The following is a 17,678-nucleotide window of genomic DNA, read 5'->3' as shown; positions in this document are numbered from 1 at the left end:
CGGTGATGTATTAATTCAAGCCATGTGAGAATATCTTATAGATTTTGATTTTGCAGACAGTGTTGTCTCATGTGGTCCTTTCAGAAATTGCTTAAATTATGACAACACCGGCTAAGCACCGCCTTCATACTGATCAGCAGGTAGAACATATTATGATGTTATTTTTCGCTTTTTAGTTTAGTGGGTATGTTTTTAGGTTCTGAAGTCGGTTGTATTTTTTTTATTAAAAATTTTACTATTTTTCCATTTTTAGTGTATAATTTCATCTCAAACGAATACATCAGACCCCAATGACAGTCACAACCCATCTTGGTACAAAATTCTCAGCAATACAAATTAATTAAGCCCAAGCACAAGGTAGCTACCGTAAACCGTTAAGGGGTTCCCTTAATTGACCTTGGTCTTCATCATCAGACCAGTAATAACAGGCACAACTCATCTAGGTAGAAAGTTCTCAGCAATACGAATTAATCAAGGCCAAACACAAGGTAGCTAAGAAGTTCCCTTAATTGTCCTTGGTCTTCATCACCAAACCCCTAAACGACAGTCACAACCTATCTATGTGGAAAGTTCTCATTAACACAAATTAATCAAGCCCAAACACAAGGTAACTGCTGTAAATCGCCGAGGAGTTCCCTCGTCTGTTTTATGGCTCCATCATCAGATCGATTTCAAACCTTCATGAAATTGTAGTACTTAAAAGTACTAAATGGAAAAGTTCACGAACACACTAGACATCCATATAATTTTCGAAAGTTCCCCTCAATTTCTCCAGGATTCCATCATCAGATCTTGACATGATGGCAATGGGACCAAATGGGGACTATACCGTTTCAAACAAAAAATGAATTTTTGAAATCGGTCCAGGCGTCTTCGAGTAATCGGTGTACATACATAATAAAAAAAAAAAAAAAATACCGACCGAATTGAGAACCTCCTCCTTTTTGAAGTCGGTTAAAAAGTGAATTTCAGTCAAAGCATAAGTATAGGATTAATTTTGCAATAGCTTTATCACCACTATTCTTAATTGCATACCATGTAAGTTTACTTCAATTAATTTTTCAAGCATTTATTTTTGATACTACGTCTAGTGGCTAAACAAATTCAAGTAAGAACTCATAACCAAATAGGTAACTCGCAAGTAACCCTTTTAAAAATTACCACTGCTATTTTAAATTGCAATTTAGCTAAAAGAACCCACTGGTTAACGAGATTAAAGAAATCGTGCTTACAGTACAAAAATGTAATGTCCGACTATCCAATTAAAGTGGAGGATTATCGTACATATTTAATGCACGATCGATTTCGTGAACTCAAAGGTTTATAAGCCTATTAATGTAGAGTACTCGTACATCAAGCGAGCCTTACATCTTGCTAAGTAGAAAAGTGGACTAATACTAATCGTGTAGCTATATTATTATCTGATATCATCATTATCAGACTTTTAACGGCCTACAGGGCCAGGCCTACTCCTTACAGGAGCTTATGGAGGATATGGAGCTCAGACCCACCACGCTATTCCTAAGCGAGTAGCGGGCTAAGGATGATACAGATAATGACCAGGACCAATGGCTATATTTCTTATTTTCATTTAATATTAACTGGTAAATTATTTACTGGTTTGATTAGTCATTTTAACTGGTTGTGACGTCACCAGTTGATAAAAATCAGCGCTGGACATTGCTTTTCTGCGATGAACGGCTAATCCTAAGCTGTAACCCCTTTCTGTTTGGTGTCACAGACAGTCATATAATATCTAAAATAGTATTCTTTTTTTATTTCTATCCGAAACAAGACAGTGTGAACCATATTATGTGAACCCATCAATTTCATTACTTCGGGCTTAGAGATTATACTAAAAATTTTCTTGGAAAGAAAGCTCAATATTTCATACACGACCTTGGACTTCCAGGACTTCTTAATCCGAAGTCACATACGACCGGCTCATCACTAGACCGATGGGGCAATTAGCTTTAGAGTGCCATCTGAATTCTGATATACTTGTAGAAACCATTGAATGCATATTATTAACAAAAGCGCAGTTATTTGGAATTTATAGGTCTGCGTTTGCATATGCAAGTGAGAGAATGGAATGGATACGAAAACGAGCTTTGTCTGGAGTGTGAAAACGTTATACTAAAACGAATAAACGGCACAAACTTGGAACAAGACAGCAGTTTAGCCAACGAGAGTTTACGAGTACCAATCATTGCAGAGAAGTGAACGATAACAGCATATCCAAAATGGTAAAATGCAAAATTACGACTCAATTCATAAACTATGTCAGAATATACCTATTATACCTTCGTAGATTAATTTATCAAACAATGTTTGTGTATCTATTGAAAAAACCATTAACTCCAGAAACTGCACATCCGAAAATGTAAGCAAAAGCTGAAATGGTAAATACTAATTTTTATGACGCCACATCCCAGGAAACTTCCCTTACAATTCACAAAATAAATTGAAAAAACGGATAAATAGGTAATATTTGTATGATATTTTATGTTGAAAGTATTGAAAAATAAAAAAACTGAAAGTACGAGTAAAATAAAAAAAAAAAACAAATTTTCCTCCCATCGTCGATGTCCAAAAATTTTCATACTCAACATTATTTTTAAAAATGAACATTTTCTCTTTTATATCTGTGTTGAACCGCAGTGGGGTAGTGGCGTGTAGGTAAATGAAAAACGTCGCAAACAAATTGGCTTGTCCATCACACGAGGCAATTTCCGGCGACTCCCACAAAACTGAACGCGTCGAAAATATTTAGAACGGCTTCATGCGGCAGAACGTTACATACACCGGATGAATTCAGAAAAAGTTATAGAGGGAAAAAAATCTATATTTGTATTCCGACTTTTATATAAAAGCTGCAATGCAACTCAACAAAACAAAACGCTCTGATTCCATTCAACAAAAAGTTTCATCGTTGCAATGGTAACTGATTTCGATCTGTCGTTTCAGCGCAGACTTTTTTCTCTTAAAGAAGTAAAATGCCCTGCGATATTCTGTTGATAGGGCAGTTTCTATTGCTAAATCAACCTCCTCTCTTGACGACCCAGTCAGCACAGTATAGCAATTCTTTCTATCCGGAATTTATTAACAAGAAAACCTATAAGTATAGCTGCATGAAATCCAAGCAGATATTTGAGGTTATAACTTAAGGAACAGACCGGTGCGGTGCGCTATGATTTGTGTGCCGGTGAAGACATCGCCCCGCGGTTAATGCGGATGACTCGCCCCAATGTTATTTATTACACTCAATTTCGCTAGCATTTATCTTCATTCACGAATTTGGAATCATCTTCTAAATCTTAAAAATCTCGTGTCAAGATGTTGTGGTCGCTCTCGGCTCTACCGGCTCTACCGATATTTTAATCAAATTGTTTGGTAGATTTCGTAAATTATTTTTCAGCCTTCTACCCCTACGGTTTTAATATTTTTATATGTAAGAAATTTATAAGGCAGAGCAATGATTACGGGTCAGACGCATCTGTTTTTTCTTGTTGATCCTTGTAGGAATTGACATAGCCTATTTACTAAATTATATTTCGTAGAATTTGTGTCTTAGCATATTTGAATACATTTTCATCGTTTTTACTGCCATGTCGTGCTAGAGAACCTCTTTGTAGGAGGGATAAAAATAAAGTAATTCCTAACCGGGGGCAAGGAACAGTTAAGCGAGATAACTTCACAAAAAATTGCCGAGGATATGTTAAATTTCAACCATTGCATATTGCCCCTTCATGAGCTAAATAAAGAGAAAAGACTCACTACCGTGTATAACGTCGTGAATGAACTACGTTTCAAAAGCAGTTCTACTAAGTATAGGCCGTTTTAATTTGACTCAGTATTATTTATTTTCTAAACATCGTTAACTTTTACTTTATTCGCCCGCCTCAACATCTGGTCTTACGGCCATAAAGTACTGATTGTATTATGTATCAGCAATAATAATTGACGGAGTAGAAGATAAGTCACCTAAACTTAAATGGGAAACCAATCCTAAAAGAAAATATTGAATGCGCAAACCAACCTGATGGAAACACGTTCTACGACGCGCAGCACTACGGTTATAAGGCAAAGGAATAAAGGCTCAAGTGCCTTACATCCTAGACAATTCAGACCGAACCAACCTACAGTTTGGTAGCAGAAATAAGCACTACGCCACTGCCGCCGCTCCTCCGCCGCCGGCAGCTCGGCAGCGTACACCTGCACCAGAGTGGTGTGGTGTGGCGAACACACAGATGCTCACTTAGAGTATGCGTGCTGTAGTTTGTGCGTGGCCAGCCACTGGCGCAGCACGAGCCGCTGCTGCAGCACGTGCGCCGCGCGCCGCAGCCGCCGCTCCTCCGCCGCCGGCAGCTCGGGCAGCCGCTCCATGTTCTCCGGCGACGCGCAGCCCGACAGCGTCGATATGCCTGCAACAACAATACACCATTGAATAAAAGCAGGCCTTCACTTCCGGAATATTTCCACTTTCGGTATGCCTTTCAACAATGTGCACCTGATGAGCTGAATGTCCATCCTTGGCGTCAAACTTGATAAATGGTAAATGCGTCGAGTCAGAACGTAGTAATATACAGTTCGTTAGCAAGAATGAATTGCTATTCTCCTAGGGAAACTAACAAATCCGCAAAAGACAGAACTTCGGAATTAAGGAAACTTAATAATCAAAATTATATCAAACACTTAGATGCAAATATGCCACATTCATTATTTATGTTTCCAATAACTACTCAGGATGTAATATTAACAATAAAAAATTTGAAAAATACAAATAGTACTGGTTATGACAACATTTGCACAAAAGTTATAAAATATGTTTGTCTAACAATCTCGCCGGTTTTGTGCTATATAATAAATCTCTGCCTGGAACAAGGTATATTCCCTGATAAACTTAAAATATCTATTATTAAACCATTATTTAAAAAACTAGATAAAGATGATATGTCATGCTATCGACCTGTAGCCTTAATTCCTATTCTTTCGAAAATCATTGAAAAAATTGTATATAATAAATTATACTCATTTTTTGAGAAAAACAATATATTCAATGATAATCAAATGGGGTTCCGAAAAACAAAAACGATTAACACGGCGATTTATCAGTTTATTAATAACGTAATGACAAACATAGATAACAAACTAATTGTATCAGCATTGTTTATGGACCTAAGTAAAGCTTTTGATAATGTTGATCACAAGATACTATTGACGAAGTTAAGTAAATATGGAGTTAGAGGCAATGCACTAAATTTATTGAAAACATACCTCATAAATAGGACACAAATAACACTAATAGATAGAATCGACATGAATACGCGAACTGAGACTAAATATTTATCTAAAGAGAAAACTGTTACTCGCGGCGTACCTCAAGGAAGTGTATTAGGTCCACTACTCTTCCTGATATATATAAATGATCTACCGAATTCAACAAATCATCCCATGGTGCTATTTGCGGATGATTGCACTGTGATCTATATAAATAGGAACATTACTGAACACGAGAATTCTATAAATGACAGTCTGTTAGATATAATGAATTGGTTGGACGATAATACGCTTACGTTAAACTTTAATAAAACAAAACTAATGAATTTTCAGAATATAAGGAGCCATATCACATATGATTTAAACATTAAATATTTCGACAAAGTAATTGACGAAACTTATGAAACAAAATTTTTAGGATTAAATATTGACAAACATTTTTCATGGAAAACGCATACTGAATATGTGTGTTCTAGGTTAAATCAGCTTTCTTACATGTTATTTATGCTTTCCAAGAAAGTTGATAATAAAACCTTACTTGTGGCATATCATGCCCAAGTTGCTTCGATTCTGAGGTATGGGATAGTTTTCTGGGGTAACGCTACATTACAAAAGCTACATTACAAATGTCTTTGTTGCACAAAAAAGATGCATAAGAGCAATATGTGGATTGCAGAAAAGGGAAAGTTGTAGACCCTATTTTAAAAAATTAAAGATATTTACTGTGACATCCCTATATATATTTGAAATCGCATTATTTCTGAGAACGAACGACAGATTATTTCAAAGGCATAATCGTGAGCGTTGCAGAGATAGATTTCGGTTTCCTCCCCACCACACTGCTTTCCTAAATAAGAGCATCTGCATGATGATTATTAGAATATATAATAAATTACCAAAGCGTATAAGACAGGAGAACAATTTAATTAGTTTTAAAAATAATCTGCGTAGGTTTCTCCTGGACAATGCGTTTTATGACATAAATGAATTTTTAACTTTGACATTTTAATATAAATTTATTCTTTTGACAATATGATGTAAATTGATTTTTGATTCATTTATTTTTTATTTGTATTTTCTTTTTTTCAAATTAATTAATATTGTTCTTCTATTCATTATTAAAAGTAATTTCTGGAATGACATAATATTTACTGTAAATGTAACTAATATTTTGCATGCCAATCGGGCGTGATACAGAACAGATTATATTTATTTGTTAAGACCTTGTAAACTGTATCAGCAAATAAAGGATTGTATTTGTATTTGTATTCGTATTTGTATTTGAAAATTGGGTTGGTATCTCCGAGTATGCTGCGTTCTTGGAGTAGGTATAACGTACTTCGAGTGGTTTTTGTCGAGTCCGAGTGGCTGCTTGTATTTGTCGGTATTTCGCTAAGAATAACAAAATAAATTTATTTCTTTTAAGCAGAAAAATTGCCATAGAATCTCTAAATCCAAACACGATTAACCTTTCACGTTTAACCTCATTTGTTTTAACAAACACTCTACTACATCTTAATTAATTTAAAAACTGGTTTATTTAAATTGCTATTATACACAGATCTAGTAGCTTCCAGCAAAAAACGTGAAGTAACTAACTATACTAGTTGTGGCGAACCGCTCAGTTAGCGAGGGTACTTGTATAGAGCGAGCGCTTCTATAACGAACTATTCACTGTTACGTAATGGCGCCCAACTTGGTTCGTGGGAAATTTTATTATTGTTTTTTTAATTGTCTTGCAGCAACTTTAATGCAAAATACTAGGAAAAAAGGAACCTCGTAATGAAAGAACTATACTTTTTAAGATCCCGTAGTCCACTCTTATAGTTTCGTCTGTCCGTCCGTTTGTTCGCGTCTGTTTGTAAAATATTAAGCTTTTAAGAGATAAGTTTTGACGGAGTCAAGTTTCTACCGGCTAAACGGTTGTTTATGGATACGTGAAAAATATCATAAGAATAAAACTATAACAACTAAGTAACAATTGCAATTTAAATAGTAATAGTCGACGAAATTAAAAAAAATGTACCTAATTAGAAATCGATAAATCGATCGATCGATTCGTTGTTAAAATTACCATTGGAAATGTCTTGAAACGGATTTCATTCAATACTTTCGTTGTATTCATACGAGTACAATGTAATAATGCATAATATTAGGCATACAGCAGTAGGTATACCGTACAGTATAGAACATACCAGTAGATTATAAAGAATAAAGATTATAAAGACATAAGAAAATTGAAATTAAGCTAATGACTTTTTGTTGTCATCGTGTTTGCTAAGCAACGGAATGCCCTTGGGAGCTAGACGCGTGTAGCGTTCTTTAGGTAAAGTTCACACCTACCTCTGACGGTTATACCAGAACCAGGGCCTATAGCCATGTAGCCTTTCGATTCTCTTTCTACAAACGCTACGCTTCGAAAATTAAAAATGTACTTATGGAAATGATATTGACTATTGGCAGGTCACGTGAACAAGTTGTCGATCGGATCTGTCATTTCCATTTTGTTAGTTTTCGAAGCGTTAGCGTTTGTAGAAAGAGAATCGACGTGCCACATGGCTAAGGCCCCAGGTATGCTAAATCGCTTGGCGAGTACCGCCGATTCTATTCGTCACTAGCCAAAGCTGATGCCTACTGCCAGATCAGACCGGAGCCGATTTAGAAAATATATAATCCTAAATTGACCTGCGAGCTTAGTGGCAGTTTGATACTGTGACGATCGCGTTAACGTAAACGCGAATTTCTAAGGAATTGAAACAGCGCCATCTAGTGGCACTACTGCACAACTGTTTCAATTCCATATAAATTTTTGAAAGATGGCTTTAGGGACTCTTAAAGTAAACAGTTTAACTCATCGAATGTGGGCTGCTTTATTAAAGCTTGTTAGGGTTCCGAAAGTACGTAATACAAAAACGGAACCCTTATTTGAATTTTATTTATTGAAAAACAAAAAGTTAACATGAAAAGTAAGAAATGTAACGAATAAAACAAAGTTTACGATGGCGTGACGAGTGGCAGTGAAGGCATATACTCTGTGGCTGTATGGCCTATTTAGTCTAACCGCTGGCCCTGAAGTTACGACATATAGTGCACGCCAAGTAGGTAAACGTTTTCAAAAGAAATTCTGATTTTATTTTATTTCTACCGCACTCATATATAATAAATCAGAAAGCTTGCGTGTTTTTAGCAGTACGTAGTAACCTTTATTCTTCTTTTATTTGCAAGTTAGCCCTTGTCTTCAATCTCACCTGATGGTAAGCAGTGCCGTCTTAAACTAGGTTGGGGCCCTTGGGCACATAAGAAAGCGGAGCCCTCTTGGAAAGTAAAAAATGTTAATTAAGAGTATTTTAATTTTTTGACTAAGCATGACCATTTAATAAAGGTATTCAAAATCAATTAATACAGTATGATATAATATGTCATTATTAGAATGATGATGGTTTTCGTTCACGATTACAGTTACTTTCGGGGTTTCTGCGCAGGAATAGGTGAAGTCATCGATATAATGGCGTAGTATGTGCCTTAAATACCTTCTGATATGACCTACTGATTTGTGAAAAAAAGTGTAATGTGAATAACGAAATTTTTTTGAGAATAAATGTGTGAGATAAATTGTCAGTCTTTCGGGGCCCCTGAGAATGGGGGCCCTGGGCACGGGCCCCGTGTGCCCTTATGATGAAGACGGTTATGATGGTAAGTGATGATGCACTCTGGAAGCGGGCTAATTTGTTTGGACTACCTAGGATGGAAATCGTCTTTGCCGGTAGAGTGGCAACGAGCCACGGCTGAAGCCTCCCACCAGCCAGACCTGGACCAATTAAGGAAACCTCAAACGGTCCAGCCGTTTTGTTCCACCGCGAATACCACTGCACCACGGAGGCCGTTTCTTCCGGGAAAGTGCTGCCAATCAGCACTACTGTATGCCGGTCCGGACTTAACTGGTTGACGGACTTAGCAGAAGGTACATATCCACAAATCCATACTCGAAGAAGAAGATTCAGGTCGAGTGTGGACATTTCTTAAGTCTCTAGGAGTTGGGAAAGCGCGTCAAAATAATAGCTCCTTCAACATAAATTTAAATCAGCTTAATAGCCACTTTTCCTCTACTTGCGTCATTGATGACGCCACTAAACTTACTACTAAAAATAATTTACTAGCTTTACCCACTTCTGATGATCCTGCTTTTATTTTCTGTCAAGTCACTGATAGTGATGTTGAGAGAAGTATTCGTGAGGTCAACTCTGATGCTATTGGTACTGACTGCATTAGTCGGAAGATGATTATTCCTCACATTAACCTACTAGCTCCAATAATTAAATCCTTATTCAATTTCTCCATGTCTTCCGGGAGCTTTCCTTCCTCTTGGAAGGATGCTCAAGTCATTCCACTACCCAAAAAATTAAATCCTTCCTGCTTTTCTGACTATAGGCCTATTTCCATCCTCCCATTCCTTTCAAAAGTTTTTGAGCGTTTAGTCCATCGTCAATTAAGCCTTTTCCTAACCCGACAGAATCTTTTAAATCCTTTTCAATCTGGTTTCCGCACTGGTCATAGTACGACTACTGCATTAGTAAAAATTACCGATGATATTCGTTTTAATATGGACAATCAGTGTGTCACAGTGTTGGCCTTACTAGATTTCAGCAATGCATTTAATAATGTCGATTTCGAACTTCTACTAGCCAAACTAGCTTCTCTCAACATATCTCCTAATGTGATAGACTGGTTTCATAGTTACTTGTTCGGACGTCGGCAGCGTGTGCGAGTCAATGACTCTGTGTCTGATTGGTGCACTATTTCTGCCGGCGTACCGCAAGGTGGCGTGTTGTCTCCTCTTCTTTTTTCTCTTTTTATAAGTTCTATTACTCTTCAACTTACCTCGCTCTATCACTTGTATGCAGATGATCTCCAAATATATGCTCAGTCCAAACTGGCTGATTTACCCAATGCAATAGATGCCATAAATAAAGATTTAGATTGTATAGTGCAATGGAGTAAGTCTTATGGCCTTAAAGTCAATCCGTCTAAAACCCAAGTCATTATTATAGGCAGTCACAGTTTGGTTGCACGTATTGACTGGGATAATATTCCTTATGTAATCTTTGATGGAACGCGTGTGCCATTTAGTGACACGGTTAAAAATCTCGGAGTTACTTTTGACAAGTATTTCACTTGGGCCCCTCAGGTAAGCAGAGTAAGTGGGAAGGTGTTTGCATCCGTGGGGTCACTTCGTAGGTTACGAAACTTCCTTCCTTTATCTACTAAAATTGCGCTTGCACAATCTCTCCTGTTACCAATTCTCGATTACGCGGACACTTGTTATCTAAATTTGAGTGAAGAATTACTGGATAAACTTGAGCGCATTCAGAATGTTTGTATAAGATTCTTCGCAAATATGACCATGTTTCCGAATTTCGCGAAAAACTCAAGTGGCCCTCGATCCGCCTTCGCAGGAATACTCACATTCTGTCTTTTTTGTATAATGTCCTGTTTAATCCTACGACTCCGATTTATTTAAAAGAGCGTTTTAGCTTTCTAAGTGATACTCACTGTCGCTCCCTTCGCTCCGAAGACAACCTAATCTTAAAAATTCCTTCCCATAATACTTCCTTCTATTCTAAATCTTTTTCTGTTAAAGCTGCTCGGCTCTGGAATTCATTGCCCTTAGACACTCGGCGTGCCCAATCTCTAACCTCTTTCAAACGGCTGGTAAACATGCACTTTTTTCCTCCCTGATCTTTTAATTTAACTTATTAATCCAAATTACGCTTGTATGTGTATGTTTTATTTTTTATTTATTATTATTTTTGAATTATTTTGTTTAATTATTTTTCTTTTGTCTTCCCTTAGATGCCGTCTTGTTTTTATGTTTTGCAGGTTTTCATGTATGTATGTATGTATGTGTGTATGTATCTATGTATTTCTTTGTATATATGTATGATGTAGTTAGGTATAGTCTATGTATTATTACTATGTATTATTGCTTAATATTTATGTATTTAAATTACTTAACTTTTCTTATTTTTGTGTGCGTATACCCGAATCGGTGCTTACGTTTTTTTTTTTCTCTTCCACAGTGGTTGTCTGGAAGAGATCGCTCTTTAGCGATAAGACCGCCATTTGTACATTAGTTTCTAAGTGTTATTATAAGTTATTGTTTATTTTTGTTTTTAATGTACAATAAAGTGTATTTCTTCTTCTTCTTCTTCTTCATATAAGATGTATTCCTCTTGGATGGCCTGCTCAGTGTTATCTACTTTACTTTAAAATACAATAAAATACATGATGATTTTCCACTTAACAGTAGGCCAGGATAGGTGGACAATCTAGTCAGTCATCTATGTTTGGAAATTTATAATTATATTGATCTGATTGTCCTTTTTTTGTACTGTACCATTCAATTCAAAACCTTTTTCATATCTGATGGAGAAATGATCGTTTCAACCAAAACTATACATACTCCTAGGACCATGTCGTGTGTTGATTCTGCGTGTCATTTCATAAAAGTAAGTTTTACAAACCATAATTGGCAGTGAATGCTACTAATCAGTGGAATCCACTTTCAGTAGTATAATAAGTAGAAATCCCCAAAATATTTTCAGAAACAGATTTCGATCTTTACTAAATTTCTAAATAACACTAAATAAGTTTGGTTCACACAGAGCATGCGAGCTAACTTTGTAGAGAGATTATAACATAAACCCATAGTTTGTCTATGTCTTTTTATATGTAAATTCATAGCAGCTGTGAAATTCTAGCAAGTAATGAAGTTTTCCAAGTGAATTAAAACGTCCCTCTCCGGTGTCGGGGGTTCGCGGAAAATTGCCACATGCCGTGACGCACGCGACAGGAAATGTGATTCGTGCTGGCTTCTACTTTGTCGACCTTCCCTAACTTGTTATTATAATCAATACATCATTGTAGACGGAGAGCCAGCGATAGCTAGACCTTCGACATTTTATAAAAGTTGAAAGTTTGTCACCTCATAGTCCTACTATAGATAAGTACCGTGGTGGCTTTGGGAGATAGCAGGTTTTAAGGATCCAGACCCTTAACCACCCAGTATAAACTATATTTTTTTTAATATTTTTATCGGCATAATATAAGAATGATATCCCCATACGCCAGACACTTGGCTTCATAGCAACCCTTCGCTAGAGACCCTTTAAGTTTCAAATTAAATAGTATTCCTATATAATAATTAAAATTTTTGAAGGGTTGCTGCGAAGCAAGTGACTGGCTACTGGGAATACAACTTTTCATATTATGTCGAGGAAAAAATTACACTTTATACTTAGACGGTTGAGGGTCTGGATCCTTAAAACATGGCACCTCCCAAAGCCACCACAGTCCAAACTCCACAATTGGCTATCGTACCTACTTAAAGTAGGAACATGTGCTGACAAACTTTCAGCTTTTATAAAACGACGAAGGTCTGGGGTTACGGGCTCTTAGACTATTACATCAGTACATATAAATAAATAAAAAAGTGTCTGTCTGTGATTTCAAAATAACTATGTTTTCTCAAATGCTTAGTTATTTACTTGTATATGATACTAACCACAATCGATTTATTTTTTGTCAGTTTGTCATTTGTGACAATCACTGGAAGATAGAAGAGGTTATGGCGCAACTTATAGGCTACCTTGAATCCCAAAAAAATATCATAGCCTATTAGCAAGGGGATATGAGGCTTATACCCACTACGCCGCTCCAGGGGGACCCACCACGCAGCTGCAATGCGAGTTAGCGGGCTTAGGATGATATTTTTTTATTTTTGTAACTATCAGTCAGATGTATGTTATGAGACGTGGTAACCTAGTGGATATGACGTCTGCGTCCGATTCCGGAGGATATGGGTTCGAATCCGGTCCGGGGCATGCATATCAAAGTTTTAAATTATGTGCATTTTAATAAATTGTCTCATCCGTTGAAGTAAAAATATCTTGAAGAAACCTACATATCAGAGAATTCTCTTAATTCTCTGCGTGTGTGAAGTCTGCTAATCCGCATTGGGCCAGCGTGATGAACAATTGGTGTAACCCCTTTGGCCATTCTGAGAGGACACTCGAGCTCAGCAGTGATGATGATGATGATGATGTAAATGACTATGGCCGAGACCGATAGCTTAGGCTGCTCCACGGGCTCGGGAATTTGATCACCAGTTTCCCAATAATGCGCTGACGATCTTTATTATGTTTTTTGTTGGTTAATATTTCAAAGCCTGATCTAGGACTCGAACCCAAAGCCATGATAAGCTAGCCACTGGAACAGGCAGTCCAAAAACGAATAATCCCATCAAATTATCACAATATGCAAAACATGAAGATATTTTGAAGACAAAAGAATTTTCGGCACAAATCGTTTCACTGAAATGGAAACACGAATTTAAATATTCGCCACAGTATAAAACAATGGTCCACAATCCGAGGTCTAGTGGGAGCTGCGAGCGCGGTCAAGTTCGAGAGGTACTTAGCATGCGACTGTTCTATACAAAGAGTTTGAAGTATGGATATGGCCGGGGGTATGAGAGCTGGATTAAATATAGCCAATGTTGCGGTAATTGATACATACTGGAGACCAAAGATTTTATACTGATTAGATATGTCACTGCGAGTCAAAACTGAGGCGAACAAAGGTGGCTAATTGTCTTAATTTCATTTAATCGTTTAAACAAAGAAAGTTACTTAAACAAATAATACCTAGTTATTGTCTATACCATATCGATTTGTGTGTTCAGAAAGAGTATTTGACGGCCTCCGTGGCGCAGTGGTATGCGCGGTGGATTTACAAAACGGAGGTCCTGGGTTCGATCCCCAGCTGGGCAGATCGAGATTTTCTTAATTGGTCCAGGTCTGGCTGGTGGAAGGCTTCGGCCGTGGCTAGTTACCACCCTACAAGCAAAGACGTACCACCAAGCAATTTAGCGTTCCGGTACGATGTCGTGTAGAAACCGAAAGGAGTGTGGATTTTCATCCTCCTCCTAACTAATTAGCCCGCTTCCATCTTAGACTGCATCATCACTTACCATCAGGTGAGATTGTAGTCAAGGGCTAATTTGTCAATTAAAAAAAAAAAAAAAATGGTGTGCTCAGTGGATTCGCTAAACTCGGATCACTTTAAGCGGTGATTTTGTAGGCACGTACATGGCTAATAGTATAAAATCGTTGCTAGAACCTTTTATTTATGTAAAGAAAAAGTATAATAATATTATGTTGTTGTATAATGTATGTATATTGTATACTAGCGGACGCCCGCGACTTCGTCCGCGTAAAAATTGATGTAAACTTCTCTACCTCTACCTTACCCTGCTCGTAAGCCTACCCAACCCTACCCTACTCTACCCTACCCCTACCTTACTCCTACCCTACCGCTAACGCTAACCCTTCCCTCCCCCCACCTTACCCTACCCTAACCCTACCCGTAACCTATCCTACCCTACCCCTAATCTACCCCTACCCTACCCCTACCTTACTCCTACACTACCGCTAACCCTAACCCTTCCCTACCCCTATCTTATCCCTACCCTAACCCTACCCTACCCGTACCCTACCCCTACCCTACCCTACCCCTATCGTACTCCTCCCCTACCCTATACGTTCCATATCCTTCCCCTACCTCTACCTTGCCCCTACCCTACACTACCCCTACCTTATCCGTACCCTACCCTACCCTACCCTACACTTTCCCTAAATTACCCCTACCCTACCTCTATCCTACCCCTTCCCTACCTCTATCCTATCCCTACCCTCAGCAAAATTGGTCCAGCCTTTTGTGCGTGGTGCAATGACCAAAAGACTATAATTTCCCTAGCGACTTCTATGCTAATACTATAATGAGGTAAAGTTTGTGTGGTTGTCGGGGGTAATCTCTGGATCTACTGGACCGATTTGGAAAATTCTTTCACCAATAGAAAGCTACATTATTTGCGAGTGTCATAGGCTATGTTTGGTCCCCATATTCATACGGGAACGGGAACCACGTAATTGAAACCGCGGGGCGTCATATAGCGGCATTTCTGCGACTTTCAGAAATTTTGTATTATCTCCGAAACTATATAACTAATTAACATACTGTAAAGGGCAAATCTTATATATATCCTCTATAATATCCTTGTGATTATTAAATCATTTATTTTGATAAGGATTTAAGTTTAGTTGTGTAAATAATGACGTAAACCTTAGTTTAAAATTAAAATAATTTATTAAAGTACTAAAGGTACTATATCTGCTAAAATATAAAAGATAGATATATGGTGTCGCGGACTTTTTTGTAGAACTTTTAAGGGTTCAAAAAGCCTCCATACATTTATTTCAGTTATACGCAATGGTTGAGGCAGCGCATGCGAATAAGTAAGTTTTTCGGTCCGACCTGTAAGAGAAAACCCGCGATAACGCAGTAGTTATATATGATAGAAATATAAAATATAGCCTATAGCACTCCCTGATAACGTAGCATTCTACTGGTGAAAGAATTTTTAAAATCGGTCCAGTAGTTCCGAAGATTACCCCATTTCAAAAAATTGTTACAAACTTACAAACTTACAAACTTTACCTCTTTATAATATTAGTATAGATTAGTATAGATGTAGTACTTAACTGGGATAAAATCAAACAAAATCAAAAATACCTTCTTCCAGTTTCGAAATAAGGTTTCGAGGAAGGAATATATTTTTGTATGTTGTTGTTCGCATTTATCATATACCTTAGTATGAAAGTGTGGATATTTTTTGTATTAAACATGGCAAAATGATTAAAACCGCTGCACACAAACACAATGAATGATGACATTCCGTCGGGCGGAGTGGCGGAGTGTTTATCAGCAGTTGCTGCTATGCAGATATCTGCTGCCGCGGGCGCTGGCAGCTTGACAACTAGCCCACTACCTACTCGTAGCTCGTAGCACGGAAACTAGATCAACTAGCTAAACTTTCCGAGCTAAACGTTTTCCTAAACTGAACATAAAAGTAGCCACGCTTACGAGATTACGCTTACTTTAAAAAGCTATAAAAATGTCTTCGAAACTGATTAAATAAATATTTTACATTTAGAGTTGATAGAGCAGCATGAGTGTGCATTTTAAGAAATTAAATATCACATGTCTCAATCGGTGAAGGAAAACATCGTGAGGAAACCTGCATACCAGAGAATTTTCTTAATTCTCTGCGTGTGTGAAGTCTGCCAATCCGCATTGGGCCAGCGTGGTGGACTATTGGCCTAACCCCTCTCATTCTGAGAGGAGACTCGAGCTCAGCAGTGAGCCGAATATGGGTTGATAATGATGAGCAGCATGGTGGATCTTCCTAGAAGTAGGTAGGCCTGGCTCTATTATGAAAGGCGACAAGAAAGGCTTTGAGACAAAAACACATGCCTAAAAGCCTGCCAAGCCTTGACATAATGTCAAAGTGCGTTCTACAACGCGCTGGCCTACGTCAACTATGTACATTTTAGGCCAGAACACAGTGCTGGTGAACAGTGATGGTGGTAGTACTTCAACGGACGAACGAAGATAAGTTTGTGATAGAGGTCGAGCCTTTTGCTTTTACAATTAGACCTTTACTTTACTGACTACTTACTAAAATTATTGAGGCCATTCAAAATATTTGGTTACCCTTTACGTTACCTTTCATAACATGTATGTAACCACAGAGTAATTAATGTAAATGAATTGAATATCTTATCATTCCATGGATTCACCGTGCCGGGTCTATCGTGCCAGAGAAAAACTCCGAAAAGAGCCTGATACTTGTGGTATAGGAGCTCCTTTTACTACCGGCGTGAGAAAATAATAAAATTCTTCCATTCCTTTTCTTCTAAACAAAAAAGCTCTTCTTAATAATTATAAACATAAACAGAATAAAAAGTATATCTAAACTATACTATACTAAATCATAAATCTTCATGTCAGCTGTAGCCAGGTAGTTAAAATAGAATAAATGAATTCATCTCTGAGCTCGACGTAAGAATTGGGTCAGATACCTATTGATTTTGAGTCTTTGAGCCGAACGGGATACATAGCATAAGGTAATATTCAGTAGGCGTCTAATTTATTCAGACATCACCAAGTATTTTAATGGAGCCGTGATAGCCCACTGTATATGACCTCTGCCTTTAGAATAAATTGAATATCACGTGTGAAGGAAGGCATCGTCAGAAAAATGCATACTTGAGAATTTTCTTAATTCTCTACGTGTGTGAAGTCTGCCAATCCGCATTAGCGTGGTGCACTATTAGTCTAACCCCTCCCATTCTGAAAGTAGTCTCGTGAATAACAGTGAGCCCAATATGGATTGTTAACATTGATGATGACCTATTAACGAGCAATGAGTACCTATTAAGCAGCAGTCAAATTCACCGGGCTATCACGGCTCCACTGCGATATATGTTTTGCTATGTACC

General features: G+C 37.6%; 1 protein-coding gene across 1 annotated transcript in view; it reads right to left on the bottom strand.

Annotated features, from left to right (window-relative positions):
- The window catches only part of LOC112048821 (apoptosis-resistant E3 ubiquitin protein ligase 1), a 64,524-nt gene that overhangs the window by 28,461 nt on the left and 18,385 nt on the right, over positions 1–17,678 (bottom strand). Inside the window, exon 2 of the mRNA XM_052883456.1 lies at positions 4,259–4,424. Within this exon, the coding sequence (XP_052739416.1) occupies positions 4,259–4,424 (166 nt within the window). The remainder of the gene's footprint in view (positions 1–4,258; positions 4,425–17,678) is intronic.

Source organism: Bicyclus anynana, chromosome 9 (genome assembly GCF_947172395.1).
Source record: "Bicyclus anynana chromosome 9, ilBicAnyn1.1, whole genome shotgun sequence".
Lineage (NCBI taxonomy): Eukaryota > Metazoa > Arthropoda > Insecta > Lepidoptera > Nymphalidae > Bicyclus > Bicyclus anynana.
Note: the sequence above shows the minus strand (reverse complement) of the source record. Positions and strands in the feature narration are given on the sequence as shown.